Source organism: Gracilinanus agilis, chromosome 4 (genome assembly GCF_016433145.1).
Source record: "Gracilinanus agilis isolate LMUSP501 chromosome 4, AgileGrace, whole genome shotgun sequence".
In the NCBI taxonomy this organism is placed as follows: domain Eukaryota; kingdom Metazoa; phylum Chordata; class Mammalia; order Didelphimorphia; family Didelphidae; genus Gracilinanus; species Gracilinanus agilis.
Genome location: NC_058133.1, coordinates 252,817,864 through 252,836,636, shown reverse-complemented (window position 1 = coordinate 252,836,636; position 18,773 = coordinate 252,817,864). Strand labels below are relative to the sequence as shown.

Here is an 18,773-nt window from a genome sequence, read left to right as displayed (position 1 = left end):
ACTCCCTTACTTTTTATGCATTGTATATATGATAACAAATGTACAATCTATATTACATTACCTACCATCTTGGAGAAGGGGCATGGGTGAGATGGAGGGAGAGAACATGGATCAAAAAGTGTCAGAAAATGATTACCCTGTGCTCTTGTGGGCCTTTCACCGAAAATTAGGGCAGGGGTAGGACAAATGAAAGAAAATGAGAATCACATTGGCAGAGGTAAGACCAGAAAAGTTAAGACAGAAACTTGCTTTATTATTGCTCAAACTTGAATTCCAACCATCAACATTAACAAGTGCAAACTTTTCAAAAATATCTGCTAGAAGGATTTCCCTTGACCTCCAACTCACTGAAAAAGAGTTAAGGAATTGGTAAGAAGAGAAGGAAGAATATGAGATGAAGATACACCCAACTATTCCTCAGATAAAACTATGGAGATCTCCTCTTCCTCTTCTAGGGGCTCCTGTTGCTCTTCTTTTTGGCTAATTCTTTCTCCGACTTCTTCCATAAGCTCTTCTAGGTTCAGGTCACTGGACACCTTATTCTTGAAGAACTGGCTCCTGGCCATCAGTACCAGTGGCCCCTTGGGTTGGATCTTTTTTCCTGTCTCCACCAGGGGGTCGGGTGATGGGGACTGATTTTTGGGAACTCTATCTCCTCCTTTCCCAGGCAGTTTGGTCACCATGGTCTTTCTTTGGGGAGCTGCAAATTTTTTCTTAGGGCCTAAAAGAAAAAGGAAGATAAGGTGAAAGAGTACTGTGCCCTTTTCTGAGTCAAATTCATTATTTACTGGATTGTTTTCACACTAATTTCCAGAGAAGCCGATGTAGCTTTTCTCATTCTTTGGTGCTCTGACCAATTAAATATTTATTCAAAGTTTACCAGGATGTGCACTGGGCACGGTCACTTAAGAGATATCTCCTCCTCTATTAAAACTTTCCTTTGGAGCATACCCGCCTCTTTGAAGGAATTAAAAGTGAAAGTAGTACTAAATATGGAGGGTGGGGTTCGGTTATGAATCATTCACCACCTGAGAAGAAATCTGGAGTGTATTACGGTGGTGACAACAGAGAAGACAGCCAGCGCCTCAAAAGCTTCATATGCATGTGCCTTTTTCTGCAGGCCTCAGTTCCTACCTGGCTGGTCAGACTGTGAATTCCCACTGCTTCCTTTCTTCTCCACCACTGTGCTGCTGCCTTGTGAAGGGGACCTCTTATTTCTCTTCCTTTTGAGTGTCCCACCTTGCTCATATACTGCAGTAGTGCCTGTGTGCCAGCCCCAAGCCAACAAAGAAATTGGTTGCATTTGTCTCAAGGGTGTTGGCAAAGGGCCAGAGACTGAGACCCACACAAAAGCTCTCATTTCTACTGTGCCATGCACACTCCCTTCTTCTGATCCAACCCCTGTCCCCCCAACCCCTACCCACTTGTGTATTTTCCACCTACGCCCTCATTTCTCTTCATATATCTCCTCAAAGCCTGCCTCCTTCAGGCCTACTCTCCCTTAGCTAAGAGAAAAAGAAAAGGTTTTTCTGCCTGTTTGTAATAGGATACAAATGGGAGGAGTCTTTGTGTTCCCAGATGGCACCCAACTCCTTCCCTGGAAGGTTCTCTAACTCTGTCCTACAGCCCTGATGTCTATCTCAGTTCTAGGCTCTAGAGTTGAGGCAGTGATCAGACTGCAAATTCAGGAAGCAGAAGATCTAATAGGAAAATTCAGAGCCCCATGAGGTGACAGAAGTTGCTCCTCCCTCCCTGGGTATCCCTTAATTGTTTCTGCCTCCATCCTGTCTGAGGCTCCCTTGCTGACCCAAAGGAATGTCTTATTCTCCATGAACTCTCACCTTTTAGTCGTAGTTTCTCCTTAGAGGTGTTGATTGGATTGCAACTAGTTAAACAGAGCTCCTGGGGAGAGAAATAAAAGGTGAAAAAGAAACAAAGCATTGTTTCTTTCCCTTTTCTTTATTTTTAAAGCAAAACAAAACAAAACCCTTACCTTTTGTCTTGGAAAAAATTGGTACTAAGAAAGAAGAGAGAAGTAAGGGTTAGGCAACTGGGGTCAAGTGACTTGCTGGTGTTCACACAGCTAAGATGTCTGAGGCTAGATTTGAACCCAGGACCTCCTGACTCCAGACCTAGCTCCCCATCCATTTAGTCACCTATCTGCCCCAGGATTATGTTTTTAATAGAATGAGATGAGAAAAAGGAGGGTCGAATTTGATTCACTGGATAGTATGGAGTAAAAAGGAAGCTTATATGGTCATCTTCTAATATATTCAGCCCTGGATAATTAAGGACTTCATGTTAAGATCATAGAATCATACATCTAGAGTTGGAAGGAAACTTAAGATATCATCTAAGCCAATCTTCTCCTTTTACAGATGAGGCAACTGAGACCCAAAGCAGTTAAGTGACGATATGGGGGAAGATTGAGAGAAAGAACATAATTAGAGAGAAAGGGCATAGATTAGGATTAATGACAATTATTATTTATTATATGTTAATTATTATTAATGCTGATATCAGAGGTATAAATTATCATTAAGCATGATTAAAGAAAGAGTTGGGAAATTAAACCTACAAAGGAAACATGAGACCTTAAAATTAGTCTCTTTTCATACCAAAATTCGCATTTGTAATCTGCTCTCTTACCACCTACTTATTCTTTTAAACCCTTATAATCCTTTATAATCTTGCTTTTATTCTCACCTCTCTACTAAACTGTTCTCTCAAAGGTCACCAGTGGTTTTCTTAAATTTACTTTCTATCACTGACTTTTTTTCCTCATTATCCTTTTGAATTTCCTGAAGTACCTGGCATTAGTGACCCCCCCCCTTGATAACCTTCTTTCCAGTGGCCTCTGATGCTAAACTTTTTTATGATTCTCCACTCGTTTTTTTTTTTTTAAACCCTTACCTTCTGTCTTGGTGTCAATACTGTGTATTGGCTCCAAGGCAGAAGAGTGGTAAGGGTAGGCAATGGGGGTCAGAGTGATTTGACCAAGGTCACACAGCTGGGAAGTGTCTGAGGCCAGATTTGAACCTAGGACCTCCTGTCTCTAGGCCTGGTTCTCAATCCACTGAGCTACCCAGCTGCCCCCTCCACTCTTGTTTCTTTTGATGGTTTATCTCCATCCCAATCCTTAACCATGGATGCCTCAAAAATTAATCTTTAGTTCTTTAGTTTTTGTCTTTGCACTTTCCCCACCGATGATCTCATCCATTCCCAAAAGTTAAATCATATCTATATAGATAACTCTGAAATCTAGCTTTCCAACCCTCATCTTTCTACTAAGCTCTAGTCCTATAGTTTTTCCAATTGACTGCTAATCAAGGGTATGATGATAGGTAAATGTTTTAACAGCTGGCTCTCCAAAAAAAGATGTGTATGACATACTTCTAAATCTAATCTGCACTATTCACATTTTCTCCCTTATTTTCTTAAGTCTAGACAATTACTAAAACCATAAATCAAATTTTGCGCTGATCATATCATTTGCACTGATATCAGAGGTATAAATTTTCATACTGGAAACTGAACAATTGATTTTTGGCTCCAGCACACCCCAACTGCTGGGTATGGCCACATGGATGCCAACACCTCTAAGTCAACATGCTAACATGCAATTTATCTTGCTCCTCAAACCCATCTTCCCTAAATTCTCTATTTCAGTTGATAGCATCACCACTTCCCAAGTCACCCAAGTTTATAATCTTGGGATCATCTTTGACTCTTCCCTTTCCTTCAGCTCATAATCTAAATAACTGCCAAGTCCTATTGATTCCACCTCCAAAATCTCTCTTATATCTGTCCCTTTTTTTCCTAATCCCACAGTAACCACTCTTATGTAGGATCTCAATGCATCTAAACTTTCATAATTTAGCTTCCCACTCTGTCCTCCTGTCTCAGATTTCTCTTCTTCAATCCATTCTCCGTATAACTGCCCCCAAGTTATTACTAATCCACCATTCTGATATTACTTCTCTGCACAAAACCCTTGAATAGTGTTCCATTTGCCTACTGAATCACATCCTGATCCCAGGATTCAAGACCCTCCACAACCTTGCTCCAACTTAACTTTCCAGTCTCAATAAATTTTGTGTTCTAATCAGACAGAATTTCTTTCCATTCCCCTTCTCCCTCTTCCACCTCTACCTATTTAAAACCCCTCCTTTCTTCATTATTCAAGTCAGGTGCCATCTCCTCCAAAATGCCTTCCCTAACCCTATTCCCAACCCCACAGATGAACATGATCTCCTTTTCCTCTGTCCTTTCTTTTCTTTCCTCTGCCCTTTTCTTGTCTTTTCTTTATACTTATCCCACTCTTCACCATAACAAGATTGTTTGTGTATATGTCTTTACCTACTGTAAGAATTTAATATCACTGAGATCAGGGTATTTGTGGTATTTATCTTTGTATTCTCATTTACCAAGAATATCAATATGTAGTAATAGTCACTAATAAATGTTTGCTGAATTAAATTTTTTGAATTAGTTTTCCTGAAAAAGAGAAAGAAGCCAAAGGAAATCAGTGAATAAATACCAACTATTATTATAAAAGTCTTATAATCTCTTATGGAAGTAGAAGAGAAAAGAGTGACTGTTTTCTATATTCACTGGGATACGACCAAAGAAAATAGTATCTGGGATTAAAAGCTAGACTCGAAAAAAGAATTTCCAAATTTTACTATCCAGGGAGATAGTTCAACGAACCCCTAAGCCATTAACTTTCTTCAGGCCTAGCTGATGAATTTACAAAAGAGAGGGGACAAGTAACAACTGTTAAGCACTTAAAATATAAAAAGATTTACACTTTGCTACCCTTTCAGCCTGAAAGGCTAGCTACTTGCCAGCAAGATAGACAGACAGACAGACAGGCATGCATACAAACACACACTCTCTGTCTTTCTCTCTGTCTCTGCCTCTCTCATTGACTGAGGCAGGAGACAACTCTCAGTCTGGGAACCCAGCAAGCCAGTTACGGAAGAAGAATTCAGCCTTTCAGAGGCAAACTTCTTTGCTTCTTGCAGGGAGGAGATTAGACTTTCATAAGCAATGGCATCTTGAATGGTGTTACTTGTCCAAAGGAGATGCCAAACCCAGCAGGGAGCATGCTCGGTCTAAGCACAAGACTTGGTTGTCACCAGAGGAACAAGATCTGGAAACTCAGATGAGTGACCTGCCCAGTAAAAGACATTACAGCCAGGTGAACGGCTAGAAGGCAACACAAAAAACAAAAGGACATCTGGGCTCACAGTACCGGAGGCGTGAACTGCCTTGACCACAAACACTAAGTGTATGCCTTTCTGTTATGTGTAGTATATTCATTCTTCCCACCAATTCTAAGAAATATTTCTGGGATTTCTACCCTGGTGTATGGGAAGGTTCTGTTAGTGTTGAATTACTTGTGTCATCTTACTAAATGCTTCCCTTTATGTCAACTGGATGATTAATAAAGATAAATGGTGGAGGCTCATGATCTACAATTACAGAGTATTTGGAACCTGAAAGCAGTCTTCTTAGGACCCGACCTAGAAATGAACAGCTAAATGAGTAAAAAAGTGGAAATTTCTTCTCTGGAGATCTTTAAGGTTAGAAGAAAGACCTGTTTGTAATGCTTTGTGGCAAGAATAGGATGAACCTCATCTCAACCAGATGGCACTATAATTTTCTGAATTTAAACAGGGTTATCCCTGAGACTGTACTAAAAGGAAACCCAGAGATCTGTATTTAGACTAATTTGTAAGGCAGATCTTACCTTGTTTTCTTCCTTTGAAACACCAAAATTTGAGCTTCCAGCGCTCTGAATCTTTTTAGTCTCTTTGAAAAATATGTCTAAAATAGATAAGAGAACACTTCAAATAATTACTTTTTAAAAGCTCAGTCCAGTGTGTATAGTTTCTCCCACTACCTTCCCCTTATGTCTGTGCCATATTCTCTGAAATATCCAAGATTCTAGATCTATGCTCTTCTCTTTCCATAATCACCAACTGGATTCACCTATCTCCTCCCTTTCTTTCCTCTATTCCTTCCTATCAGCCTCATTTATTAAACTGGCTCTTCTCTGTATAAAAAGCCTCTAACTAAGTAGTTGAAGAGAGACACAAAAGCAGAAGGCAGCTTCCACCCTACAAGGGTTATCCCATCTTTCTGTCCACTGAAGACTCCTTATTCCCTTCCTTCCTTTCCCAGCTGTCCCTACCTCCTTCCTCCTCACTGCTGTCAGACTCTGATGCATTCTCCTTATAGCGGCTGCTGAAACCAAACAAGCTAACTCGCTCCTGGAAAAGAGAAGGGGAGGAGGGGAGAAGAGATGGAAGCAGGGATAGGAAAAACAGGTGCATCAGTGTCCTGTGGTAAAGCAGTTCATCTCCCTTCTGCAACCAGCCCCTGGGGTTCTTCTGCAGCTTCCAGATTTGGATTTTGGATGTTTGGGTTATGTTTTTCAGATGTTTTTGTTCAATTTGTTATGGATTCACTTAAATATTTTATTTTAATCTGTGACTTTTGAGGAAGATGAAATCACTGTGGTTCTTCCTTCCTAATGGCAGAGCAATCTAAGGGAGACAGCTGGAATTAAAGTCAGAGGAAGCAAGGTTAGACCTTCAAAGTAAAGGAGATGGGAGTTTTCTGAGCACAGGGGGACTGAGAGGGACTACTTTTCCCAGATGGAGGGAAAGGAATCAGATTAAACAGAGTAGGAGGGTTGGGGAAAAGGTAACAAGCCTTCAGATCATAATTATGCCATGAGAGGGGGCACACAGAGCCCTACTGTCTCCAGGGAGAGGGGTAGCTAGTGATCTGAAGGGTCTGAACGTTCTTCCACCTTAATGCTCAACAGCTGGGCCTCCCGGGCCATCACAAGGGCTGCCATCAGCTTCTGGCTGCAATCCTTGTTCTTGATCTTTTTCTGTAATGGCAAAAAATTAAATATTAAGGACTGGCTACATTTAATGGTAAGGACAGGAGGAGGGAGCCCTGGGATAGTTCCAAAATGCCACACCTCTAAAATCTACGAAGGCCTCCACTATATTTTTCTCTTGCTTCTTAATTTAAGTATTCTAAGCTATTCCCACTTCCCATGTTCCCAGGCTGAGTCCCCCACACCCAGCAGTATCTTCAGCCAACAAATGGGGAGTTTCCCTTGACACTCTAAGATACAAGAGGGAAAACTGATCTAGACAAGTGTGTTGGGTGAGGCTGAGCTGAGTCCACAACTTTTAGATCTGTGCCCTGATTTCCCTTAGGGCCAGCTGCCTGATTTCCAGTTACTCAGCAACGGGTCTGGTTCTGCCCCAGCTGGCCCTGGGCAGTACTGGCCTTCACTTACACTCCTGCCAAAGTTAATTCAATTGTACTAAGAGGTTTGGATGTTAAGTCACAGGGCTTGAGTTCAATTCCCAGCTCTATAATTTACTACCTGTGTGAAGTAGGGCAGGTCACCTAGGCCTTCTGGATGACCTCTAAGCTCCTTCCAGCTCTAATGGCACACAATATGTATTGTGAACAACAGGCTGTAATCAGGGACCTTGAAGGGAACGAGGCTCATTGGCCTGATGGAGGCTCACTTCTGGGCTTTCACAGGCAATCTCAGAGTGGGGCCTATCCCTCTCCAGATCTCTAAACAAATTTTGTCCAGGAGACTCCAAAGAAGCCTGAGGACAAAGAGAGGAATATGGTGGAGTAGGTTTCCTTTATCCTTAACTCCCAAGAACTCCTCACCGGTTCAACCTGTTCCAGGGACAGTTCCTGGAAGTTCTTCAACATGTTGGAAGAGATCCAGGCTCGAGAGACAGAGTTCCCAAAAAATGTCACATGGTATTTGGCCTGGAATCAGAGAGATGCTTCTGATAAAGCCCTAGGTCCTCTTCCTCACTTCTGTTCTCCTGTCCTACAAAGACTGGGGTGCTGGGAAGCAGATGCCCTGTTTCCTATGCTCCCGGAGCCCCACCTTACTACTTTCTAGGGAATTCCTTATGAAATCCTTTTTACTTCCTTATGTTTTTCTCTCATGCTGCCCTCAGCAGATTTATAATAATAATGATTTTTTTCTTTTCATTAAGCTATTTTCCCAATTACATGTAATAAAAATTTTCAATATAATGTCTTCCAAAATTATAAGATCCAAACTATCTCCATCTTCTTCCCCTACCAATCTCGAAGATGGTAAGGAATTTAATCTGGGTTATACATGTAAATAATAATGATTAATAATAAATTTCACAAATTTCTGCTGTAATTCAACATGAATATTAAAATCATGTTATAATAACTGATCTTATGTCCATTTCTATACAAACCTGCTGACATTTGTCTCTATCAGCAGACAAATCCACATATGTGTTTCTACTTGTGTTTCTTAATTCCTATACCCTATTTGTATGCCTCTGTCTATAAGTCCTAAGGAAAGCACTTTCTTTTCTGGTCCAATGGCCTATGGGGATCTGATCTCCAACAACCCAAGAGAGAAAAGATTTATCAGGCAAGGCCGAACTCACAGGCAGGACATCTTGTTGAGAGGTGAAGAGAAAATACTCTCCCAGATCAGGATCTAATTCTACCATTCCAGGCCACCTGCACAGCAGAAATTGTTAAGGGAAAGAGGATTAGGGCACTGCATGAACTGAGCCTGAACCTGAATATAACAACACATTCCTAGGACAGATGACTTCAACAAAAAGCCCTTGTGATATCCTCTTTCTCAGTCTTAACTCTCTTCTACCATCTGGCCAATGGATGTGAAAAGTGGGGAGGGGACAGGGACGGGGACAACGTAGGGAGAGGTCCTCTCTCAGCTCAGAAGGGCGGGCTTGATCTTTCCTGTGTAGTAAGCACATTTCCAGAGAAGGAAATACCCCTTCTATACTCTTCTGTTTACAGATCTCCTACACTTCAGATTCAGAGATTATGCAATAAGAATCATTCTCTATATTCTTTTTCAGGTTCTCTTCTGTATCACATCCGTTAGAAAGGTGGGTAACACAGAAATAGCCTCCCATCTTGGGCCTCCATCCTCTTTATTGCCTCAAAATTCCACTCTTTTCACATGTTCCAAACAACCCTATATTTTAGAAAGATAGATAGATAGATGATAGATAGATAGATAGATAGATAGATAGATAGATAGATAGATAGTCTTTTTTATATATATTATATATATAGTCTTTCTTTCCCAGCTCAAACCTTCCTTTTCCCACTCCTACAAGCTCTGAATATCCCCATTATTTCCTACCAGGGGTAACCATACTGCTTGGCCCAGATGATGGATCCTGGGATGTAGGAAGCATAAACCACATCATTCTCACACCCCGACCAGAATTCCTCAGGAGCGTCACAATGGTTAAACTGCAAATCTGTAAAGAGGGACAAAGGGGATGGGGTAGAAAAAGAACTGGGGGGGGGGTAGGGGTAGGAGGGGTGGCAGCTGGGAGGCTCAGTGGATTGAGAACCAGGCCTAGAGATGGGAAGTCCTGGGTTCAAATCTGGCCTTAGACACTTACCAGCTGTGTGACCTTGGGCAAGTCACTTAAGCTCCATTGCCTAGCCCTTACCTCTCTTGTGCCTTGGAACCAATATATAGTATGGATTCCAAGATGGAAGGTAAGGGTTTTAAAAAATATTTATAAAAAGAAAGAAAAAGAGAGAGAGAGAGAGAGAGAGAGAGAGAGAGAGAGAGAGAGAGAGAGAGAGAGAGAGAGAGAGAGAGAGAACCTAAGAGGTTCAAATCTGAATTTTGGCAAAGGAAAGAAGAGGCTGGTACCCTCATATAAGCAGTAGGACAAAGAAGGTATCTGAGAAAAGGACATAGAGAAAGAATGCCAGACAGACAGTATTCCTTTCCAGACAATTTTTTTTAACCTTTACCTTCCTGGGGCAGCTAAGTGGTTCAATGGGTTGAGAGCCAGCCCTGGAGAATCGAGAGGTCCTGGGTTCAAATCTGACCTCAAATACTTCCTAGCTGGGTGATTTTGGGCAAGTCATTTAATCCCCATTTCCTAGCCTTTTCCACTTTTCTGTCAATACACACACACACACACACATCTACCTTTAACCTTCCATCCCATTGCCAGGCCTGGCTTTCTATTCATTGAGCCACCAAGGTGTCCCTCCTTCCAATACAATTAAAGAAACTCTACAAGCATTTGTGTATCCTATTCCTTGGAGAGAAATGGCTGGACAAAATCCTCCCTGGCCAGTCATTCTGACCTTCACACTGCACCTAGATTAAATCCCAGATGAATAAATCATCCCTTCTTTTTAAAAGATTTTAGAGAATGAAAATTCAAAACTTTCTTCTGTTACTTTCCCTAATTATGAAACAATTTTCCCAATCAACTGAATCCTCTGAATGTCTAACCAAAACTCTTCCTATGGCTTCAGCCCATTTCTTCTTTCCTTGGCCTCAGCTGAGAGGACAGCTGGTGTCTCTGCTATTCTGTATTTAATGGGACCCCCCCCCCCAAGGATGTGCCAATATTCTCTGCTGCTTCTTTCGGTGCGGAGCCAGATTGCAGTCATGTGTGAGTCTTCCACTGAGTCACCCAATTTGCTGCTCAGCCAGAAGAGCTGAAGATTCAAGGTGTGAGGCTTGGCAGAAAAAGGTGGTTTCCAGCTGGCAGTCCTGTTAGATGAAGCCCTTAGCATGCAAGCATGAGGGGTGGGGAGGAGGCAACCACTCTCCCTGTGAAGCAATGATTTAAAGCTGTACTTAGTCTAGGGCCCCTGGCTGCCTCTGCATGCGTGTGTGTGTGTGTGTGTGTGTGTATGTATGTGTGTGTGTGTGTGCGTGCATGTGTGCGTGTGTGTGCGTTTTTCCTTCCTTTAGCACTGACAGACTCTCTTTCTCAACTAAAATTTCTCCTATTCACTGTTTCCTTCCCCCAAGGCCTACAAACATGCCCAGGCTTTCCCCATTCTTAAAAAAACTTTCACATGGCCTTGCCATCTTGAGCTTCTCTCTTTTACTACCAAGACTCATCTAGTCAGTCAATAAACATTTATGAAGCACCTTCCAAGTGCCAGGCACTATGCCAAATGCTGGGGATATAAAGAGAGGTAAAGGATAGCCCCTACCCTCTAGGAGCTCATAGTCTAACTCAGGGGTCAGCAACATATGGCTCTTTCTGCAGGAGCCATAAAGTCAATTTTTTTTTTTCAGGCGCTGTTACAGGAGTGCGCACTGTGAGCGCTGTACGGCTCTCATGAAATTTCATTTTTAAAAATCTGGCGTTTATGGCTCTCACGGCCAAAAAGATTGCCGACCCCTGGTCTAACTGGAGAGACAACATGTAAACGAGGTGCATTCAGGATAAGGTGAGATAATCAAGGGTGGGGGAAGGCCCTACAATTAATGGGGATAAGGAAAAGCTACCTTTAGAAGGCAGGATTTTAGTTGGGACTAGGAGGGAGCCAGGAGACAGAGGTGAGAAGGAAGAACCTTCCAGACATGAGGGTAGCCAATGAAAATGGAGCATGGTGTATCTCGCAATCTGGCCCCTGAACACTTTTCTGAAACTGCTTTTTCTTAACAGGTTCATTAACTGCTGAAACAGAGAGCCTTCATTCTTCATCTATAGCTTTTGACATGGAAGATTACATTCTCCTTCTGAATACCCTTGCTTCCCAGTGCACTGGATAGCAACCATATCACCCAGTTTCAGCTCTTCTCTGACTTGTTTGGTCAATGCTTTTCAATTTCTTTACTAGATCCTGTTCCATGTCCTTCCCCCAAGGCTGATCTAGGTCCCCTTTTTTCTTCTTTATAGCCCCTTCATTGGTGATCTCTGCCTCCATGGGATCATTTATTTATTTTTTTTTTAACTTTTTTTTTAAACCCTTGTACTTCAGTGTATTGTCTCATAGGTGGAAGAGTGGTAAGGGTGGGCAATGGAGGTCAAGTGACTTGCCCAGGGTCACACAGCTGGGAAGTGGCTGAGGCCAGGTTTGAACCTAGGACCTCCCGTCTCTAGGCCTGACTCTCACTCCACTGAGCTACCCAGCTGCCCCCGGGATCATTAATTTTTTAGGTCAGCAGTTCTTAAAGTGTGGCTAGAGACCCTTTAGGGGCCATTACATCAAAACAATTTTCATAATAATACTAAGACATTTTAATTTCTAATATGGTAAATATATATATATATATATAACCCACAGCATTTCTTAGAGGGAAGGGAGTACCTTGAGTAATTTTTAAGTGTAAAGAGATACTGAAATCAAAAAATTTGAGAACTGCTGCTCTGAGCTAATAATTTCTTTCTACCTATCTCCCTAATCTTTCTCCTAAGCAACAGTCCCACAGGACCAAGTGCCTGCACAATCTTTCCTCCCATGAGTATTTCAAATTCAACATGTTCAAAACATAATTGATTATCTTTTCCTCTAAACATGCCCTTGCTCCAAAACTTTCTCTTGAGAGCATCACCCTATACTCCAAGACACCCAGATTTCTAACTGTAGAATCATCATGGATTCTTTCCCCCTCCCCAAATCCTTTCAGTTGCCAAGACTTGTTGGTTTTACCTCTGAGATATCTCTTGCATCCTGTTTTCTTTTCTCCATTGAACCATCACTACAGTTCAGGTCCTTGCCAATTCTCATTTTGATTACTTTAATAACCTCCTAATTTGTCTCCCTACTTCCATTTTTTTCCTCTTTCAATTCATCTGCACAGCTGCCAAAATACTCTTCCAAAGGCACTAATAAATACATCACAGCTTTACTCAAAATCCACCACCTGCCTTTAATAGAAAATACAAACTTCTTGGCTTCACATTTTAAGTCCTTAATAATATGGTTCCCGGGCTTATTTCATATTGTTCCCCTTCACCCACTTTACCTGCATTCTACATTCCAGGCAAACAGGACTGCCAGCTGTTCCTCAGACTCCAAACAAATTCCATCCCATACCTCTGAGGCTCAGTTTACCCATTTGTAAAATGAGGATGGTTGGACCAGATGGCCCTTCCAGTTCTAGGATCTCTGAACCTATAATCATACTAAAACCTTCCTTAATTCCCACCCCATCCTTGGTTAGTGATCTCATTCTCAAATTTCTTTGAATTTACTTTTCTAGCACCCTATTTAGGCTCCCTCCCAAGAGGAAGTTCAGGGATACAGTGTGTGGGTCTGCCCTCCTAAAATCCCCTGATCTGCTCCCTGTGACCTTGCCTTTAGTAATCTGCCAATTGCCACCATTAGCTCAATGCAGGGACATTTGCTCAGATGACATAGTAATACAGTTGACATCCCCTTCATAAACTTGGGACATATTCTCTCACAAACCCATCCAGCGACTGGAGGAAGAATGGGCACACATTTCAAGTACAAAGGGATAATGCTCAGATAGAGGGAACATGCTCGGCCAAAGCCACACAAGCTTCTGATTCAAAAGAGCCACAAAATCCTTGACTTCTGGTGGTGTCATTATCCTGCTCCTTCCCTAGGCTGTTTAGTTCCTCTCTGCTCCCAGAGAAGGCCTTTCTCTGGTCCTTTCTGGAGGCAGCATCTTCCCTGGAGTAAGCAGCTCTCCTCTAGAGTTCCATGGCCAATGTGGGGATGGGATGGACCAAAAGAAAAAAAATCTCTGCCCCTGCTTCCCCATCCCTACTGGAAGAAGAGAATTTCCCTTTTACAAGCCAGGATTTTTCCTTGGCTACTGGATTTTGCGTGGACTGACTGCAAAGCTAGCAAAGCATCATTTTTTCCCTTTTTAACCCTACTTTTGGCTTAGTAACAATAATTCTAAGACAGAAGGGGAAAAGGTAGGCAAGTTAAGGGTTAAGTGAATTGCCCAGAGTCACAAAGCTAGGAAGTGTTTTGGGCTAGATGTGAACCCAGGTCCTCCTGACTCCAGGCCTGGGTCTCAATTTACTGAACTACCTAACTGCCTTTACACTAGTTACAGAGCTGAGTTGAAATGACAATGACAAACTCCTTTGGCAAACATACAGCTCTTTGTTTCAGAGTTCATTTGATATTAAAAATTATATAGAACAAAGTTATCTCTATATATCATCAATGAATAAATCTTAGATAATCATTAATATATGAATGGGAAATGCTGTGATAAAAAACAGCCTTAACCTTAAGTTACATTTATTCTACCTGAACGATAGAACACAATAATGGGTAAATATAAGGAAGAAAACAAATCTTTCTCTTTGCTTTACCTGTATTTTGACTGCATGACCAATCATCTGGCAGGATTGAGGGGTCAACGTTGCCATGGAGTCGTCTCCACTTTTCACAGCTGGGGAAGGAGCACTGCACCCAGGCGATACAGTGACCTGGCACCAGACAGAAGTACAATGAGACTCAGAAATATTCCCTTTCCTAGCTGATTTCTCTGAAAGTCATCCTCTAGAGCAGGGGTCTGCAACCTTTTTGGCCATGAGAGCCATAAACGACACAAATAATCCATTGGGGGCAGCTGGGTAGCTCAGTGGATTGAAAGCCGTACAGTGCTCACAGTGTGCGCTCCTGTAACAGCGCCTGAAAAAAAAATGGACTTTATGGCTCCTGCAGAAAGAGCCATATGTTGCCGACCCCTGGTCTAGAGCTAGCGAACTTGGAAATCGTCTTGTCCAACCTCCTCATCTTTCACATAAGAAAATGAAGTCTAATGAGTTTCTAAGGTCACAGGGCTAATTAGTGGCAAGATGGGACAAGAAATAGGTTTCTCAAATCCCAGTCCAAATTAGTTTCAATGGCATCACCATAATCAATCAATCATCAAGCATTTATTAAGCATCCACTATGTGCCCGGCACCATACTAGGCGCCAGGGATACAAAAACAAAAATCAGTCAGTCTCTACTCTCCAGGAGCTCCAATTCTCTTCTGCTGTCAAATAATGTTCAACTCCTTTTCCTCAATATGAGTCTACTCTATGGAAAAAGACTCCTTCAGTCCCTTTTGAGAGCCTTAGTCTTGATTGACATCTCAGTGTTGGTAAATTCTTTTTTAGGTTTGACCTCTATCTCCTTCACCAGCCTGCAGCTCACTGAAACTATGCAATTCAGTCCTCATTAGGTTTCCTGTGGATTCTGCCTCCTCTCTTCCAGCTTCTTGTCTCTTTCCTTTCATATTCTAATTAAATTTTCCATGTTCAAACTCACCAAAATTGCCTGCCCATTCTCCCCCACTTTCTTCCTGATCACTGATCTGGGTGTAGCCTTGTACTATTTTCCTTGGTTGGCCCTTCCTTCTGTGCTTCCGACTCTTTTGTGTTAGTTCAGTTTTCTCCTCATCTAGGAAAATAAATAAAACAAAACACAGAAAATAAAAATGGAAATTTCTTTAAAAATATTAATTAGAGATTTAACCATAAAGAGTTATATTATAAGTAAATTAGGGAAATGTAGAATAGTTTACCTGTCAGATCTATGGAGAAGGGAAGAATTTATGATTAAGAGATAGAGAATATTATAAGATGTAAAATGAATAATTTTGATTATATTAAATTAAAAAGGTTTTGTACAAACAAAACCAATGCAACCAAAATTAGGAGGGAAGCAACAAACTGGGAAAAAAACTTATAACAAATTTCTCTGATAAAGGTCTCATTTGGAAATATGTAAAGAACTAAGTCAAATTTGTAAGAATCCAAGTCATTCCCTAACTGATAAATGGTCAAAGGATATGAATAGGCATTTTCAGATGAAGAAGTCAAAGCTATCAATAATCATATGGAAAAATGTCCTAAATCCCTCTTGATTAGAGAAATGTAAATTAAAAAAATTCTGAGGTACCACCTTACACTTATTAGATTGGGCAATATGATAGTAAAGGACAATAATAAATGTTGGAGGGAATATGGCAAAATTGGGACACTAATGCATTGCTGGTAGAGTTGTGAACTGATCCAACCATTCTGGAGGGCAATTTGGAATTATGCCCAAAGGACTATAAAAGAATGCATGCCTTTTGATCCAGCAATATCACTACTAGGTCTGTATTCCAAAGAGATAACAAAAAAAAAAAAAAAAAAAGGGAAAGGATCTGTTTGTACAAAAATATTTATAGCTGCACTTTTTGTGGTGGCAAAAAAATTGGAAACTGAGGGGAATGGCTGAACAAACTGTGGTATATGATGGTAATGGAATACTATTGTGTTGTAAGGAATGATGAACAGGATGATTTCAGAAAGAGCTGAAAAGACCTACCTGAATTGATGCAATGAAATAAGCGGAACCAAGAGAATGTTACAGTAACTGCAATAGACTTTGCTACTAAAAGCAATGCAATTATCCAGGACAATTCTCAAGGACTTATGAAAAAGAAAGCTATCTACCTCTAGAGAAAAATCTGTTGGAGTATAAACGTGGATGAAAACATGAGATTTATCGCTTGTTTACTTGGGTATATGATTTTTATAAGATTATGCATTTACAAAAATAAATAATATAGAGATATGTTTTACATGATAATATATATATAACGCAGACTGAATTGCCTGTCAACTCTGGGAGGGGGGAGGGAAGAGGGAAGGGAAACAATATGAATCATATAACTTCAGAAAACTTATGTGAAAATTTGATATTAAAATAAAGTTAAACATAAAAATATTTATTAGAAAAGCAGGTAGAAAAAAATTGATAATTAGAGCAAATGCAAATTCCAGAAACAGAATCAAATATATATGAGATTAATGTATAGCAAACCAGCACATATAAAAACTGAGAAAATACTTATTTTTTAAAATGGAAAACTGGATAGCAATATAGTAAAAAATGCATTTAGATTATCACCTCACACTATATATCCAAAATAAAATTCCCTGACAAACAAAGAATTAAATATAAGAAAAACTATAAGTTAGGAAAAAAAGCGGGGGGCCTACATTTCTAAAACCATGAAGAAGGTAGTATAATATGTGCTATTTTTTTTCCCTAAATCTGTGATTTCATCAATGTGAGAAAGTCCTAGTGTGAAAAGTCTTTCTTCTAATAAAGGAATAGCAGCTCTTCAACTACTTATACTTTTAGAGAATTAACTGGGGATACTAAGAACTTAAGTGACTTTCTTATAATTATATAGCTATTGTACATCTTCTGAAACAGGACTTGAAATCCAGGTCTTCCTAACTCCAAGGCAGTCTTTATATTCATGACACTAAATGAATCTTTGTGCTCATATTATCCCCATTTTACAGGTGAAATAACTGACATTCAAAGGGACTAAGTGACTGCACTACTAGTGAGTGACAAGGCCTACATTCAAATTCAGACCAGTACTTTCTTCAATACACAACAGCTACCTATAAGAAAAAAGAATAGATTTATCTCATTTGTGAAGAGCTGATAAATTGTCAACTATCAAAAAAAATCCAAACTATGAAAGGTAAATATATTTAATTATATAAACTTTTTTAAAAGTTTGCATTTACAAAATGTAATTAAGATTAAAATTAAAAATATTAAATATCAAGATAAAACTTAAAAAATATGATGAAGAAAAATATTTAGGGAAGAGATCAATGCTAAAATTGGGGTCCTTAAAAATATTCCATCAGAGTTTAAAGTTTCAACATGGCTAGGCTGTTTTAAGAATCATTCTCAGACCCTTCCCACCCCCAAACCACCAGGAATTCACAGCATTTAACTCAAATTTTTGAGAGATTCCTGGGTGCTGGAGCAGATCCAGAGCAAAGGTTGGAGAGGCAAAGCCAGAGCAGCCAACCAACCGTGGCGCCTTAAGGGCAATCTCAGCATTCCCTGAGCTCCACAGAACTCAGGCTCAGACAGGCAGAGCCTTGTCCAAGCCTCCACTTGGGACTAACTCTGGGGCACTGTGTTCTGATCCAGAAAAACACTCATCTTGCTCAAGGCTCCTCCAAGTTCATGACTGGCTGGCTAAACTCAGTACAGGAAAGCAAAACTTCCAGAGCATTTTGGGTGACTCCCCCATAGTGGAAACAGGGATTAACCCAGGCCCATCCTAGCCCTACCCTTGTAGTCAAGGCAACCCCAGGGCATTCTAAACACAGTCAAGTGGCCTAAGCAAAATCCAACTTCATGGGGCAGCTGGGTAGCTCAGTGGAGTGAGAGTCAGGCCTAGAGACAGAAGGTCCTAGGTTCAAACCCGGCCTCAGCCACTTCCAAGCTGTGTGACCCTGGGCAAGTCACTTGACCCCCATTGCCCACCCTTACCAATCTTCCACCTATGAGATAATACACCGAAGTACAAGGGTTAAAAAAAAAAAAAAAAAAAATCCAACTTCAGCAGTTTCTGAAGCCTCTGGTGAGAAGACAACACAGGAAAAACCCTTGAATCCAACACCAAGAATAAGGATCCCAAACTGAATTCAAAAGCAGGTGAAACAAACTCTGGCAAGAGGGTGATCTCTGGCAGGGCTCCAGAATATCAGGAAGGAGGAGCCTCGTGGGGCCCTTCGGACCCTGACCACACTGTTTATTTGTTAACCTTAACAAGCAGTAATAGGGCCACTTGACTCCCTACCAGTGAGCAAACCAAGAAAAACTCTCCAACCACTATGAGAAAATATTTTAATATGAGAGATGCGCAGGAGTAAACCCTGAAAATGATAGCAATACCACAAGTCCAGATAAAGCCTCAGAAGGAAAAAGCAACCAACCAAACAAACAAACAAAAAACTGGGCACCAGGAGGAGGACACTATGGTCATCCCCCTTTTCCCCCCCACCCCAAAGCACCTGAGAACATATGATAGAAAGCCTCAATTAAGAATTGAATAGCCTACATGAAAGTACTGATATAACCTATCCCTTCTCAGGGAGAGGAGGGTTGGGAGAGAGGG

At 40.9% G+C, this 18,773-nt stretch overlaps 1 protein-coding gene across 4 annotated transcripts in view; it reads right to left on the bottom strand.

The window, feature by feature from the left end:
• Nucleotides 1–232: 232 nt before the first annotated feature.
• The window catches only part of ZCWPW1 (zinc finger CW-type and PWWP domain containing 1), a 42,695-nt gene continuing 24,154 nt past the window's right edge, over nt 233–18,773 (bottom strand). For all 4 annotated transcript variants that reach the window (XM_044673513.1, XM_044673516.1, XM_044673514.1 and 1 more), the window contains exons 7-18: nt 15,113–15,244; nt 14,166–14,282; nt 9,230–9,350; nt 8,496–8,571; nt 7,720–7,824; nt 6,824–6,907; nt 6,200–6,278; nt 5,756–5,832; nt 1,994–2,017; nt 1,842–1,902; nt 1,135–1,263; nt 233–721 (exon numbers count right to left, since the gene is read on the bottom strand). In XM_044673513.1, coding sequence (XP_044529448.1) covers nt 411–721; nt 1,135–1,263; nt 1,842–1,902; nt 1,994–2,017; nt 5,756–5,832; nt 6,200–6,278; nt 6,824–6,907; nt 7,720–7,824; nt 8,496–8,571; nt 9,230–9,350; nt 14,166–14,282; nt 15,113–15,244 — 1,316 coding nt within the window. In that variant the 3' untranslated portion in view covers nt 233–410. The remainder of the gene's footprint in view (nt 722–1,134; nt 1,264–1,841; nt 1,903–1,993; nt 2,018–5,755; nt 5,833–6,199; nt 6,279–6,823; nt 6,908–7,719; nt 7,825–8,495; nt 8,572–9,229; nt 9,351–14,165; nt 14,283–15,112; nt 15,245–18,773) is intronic.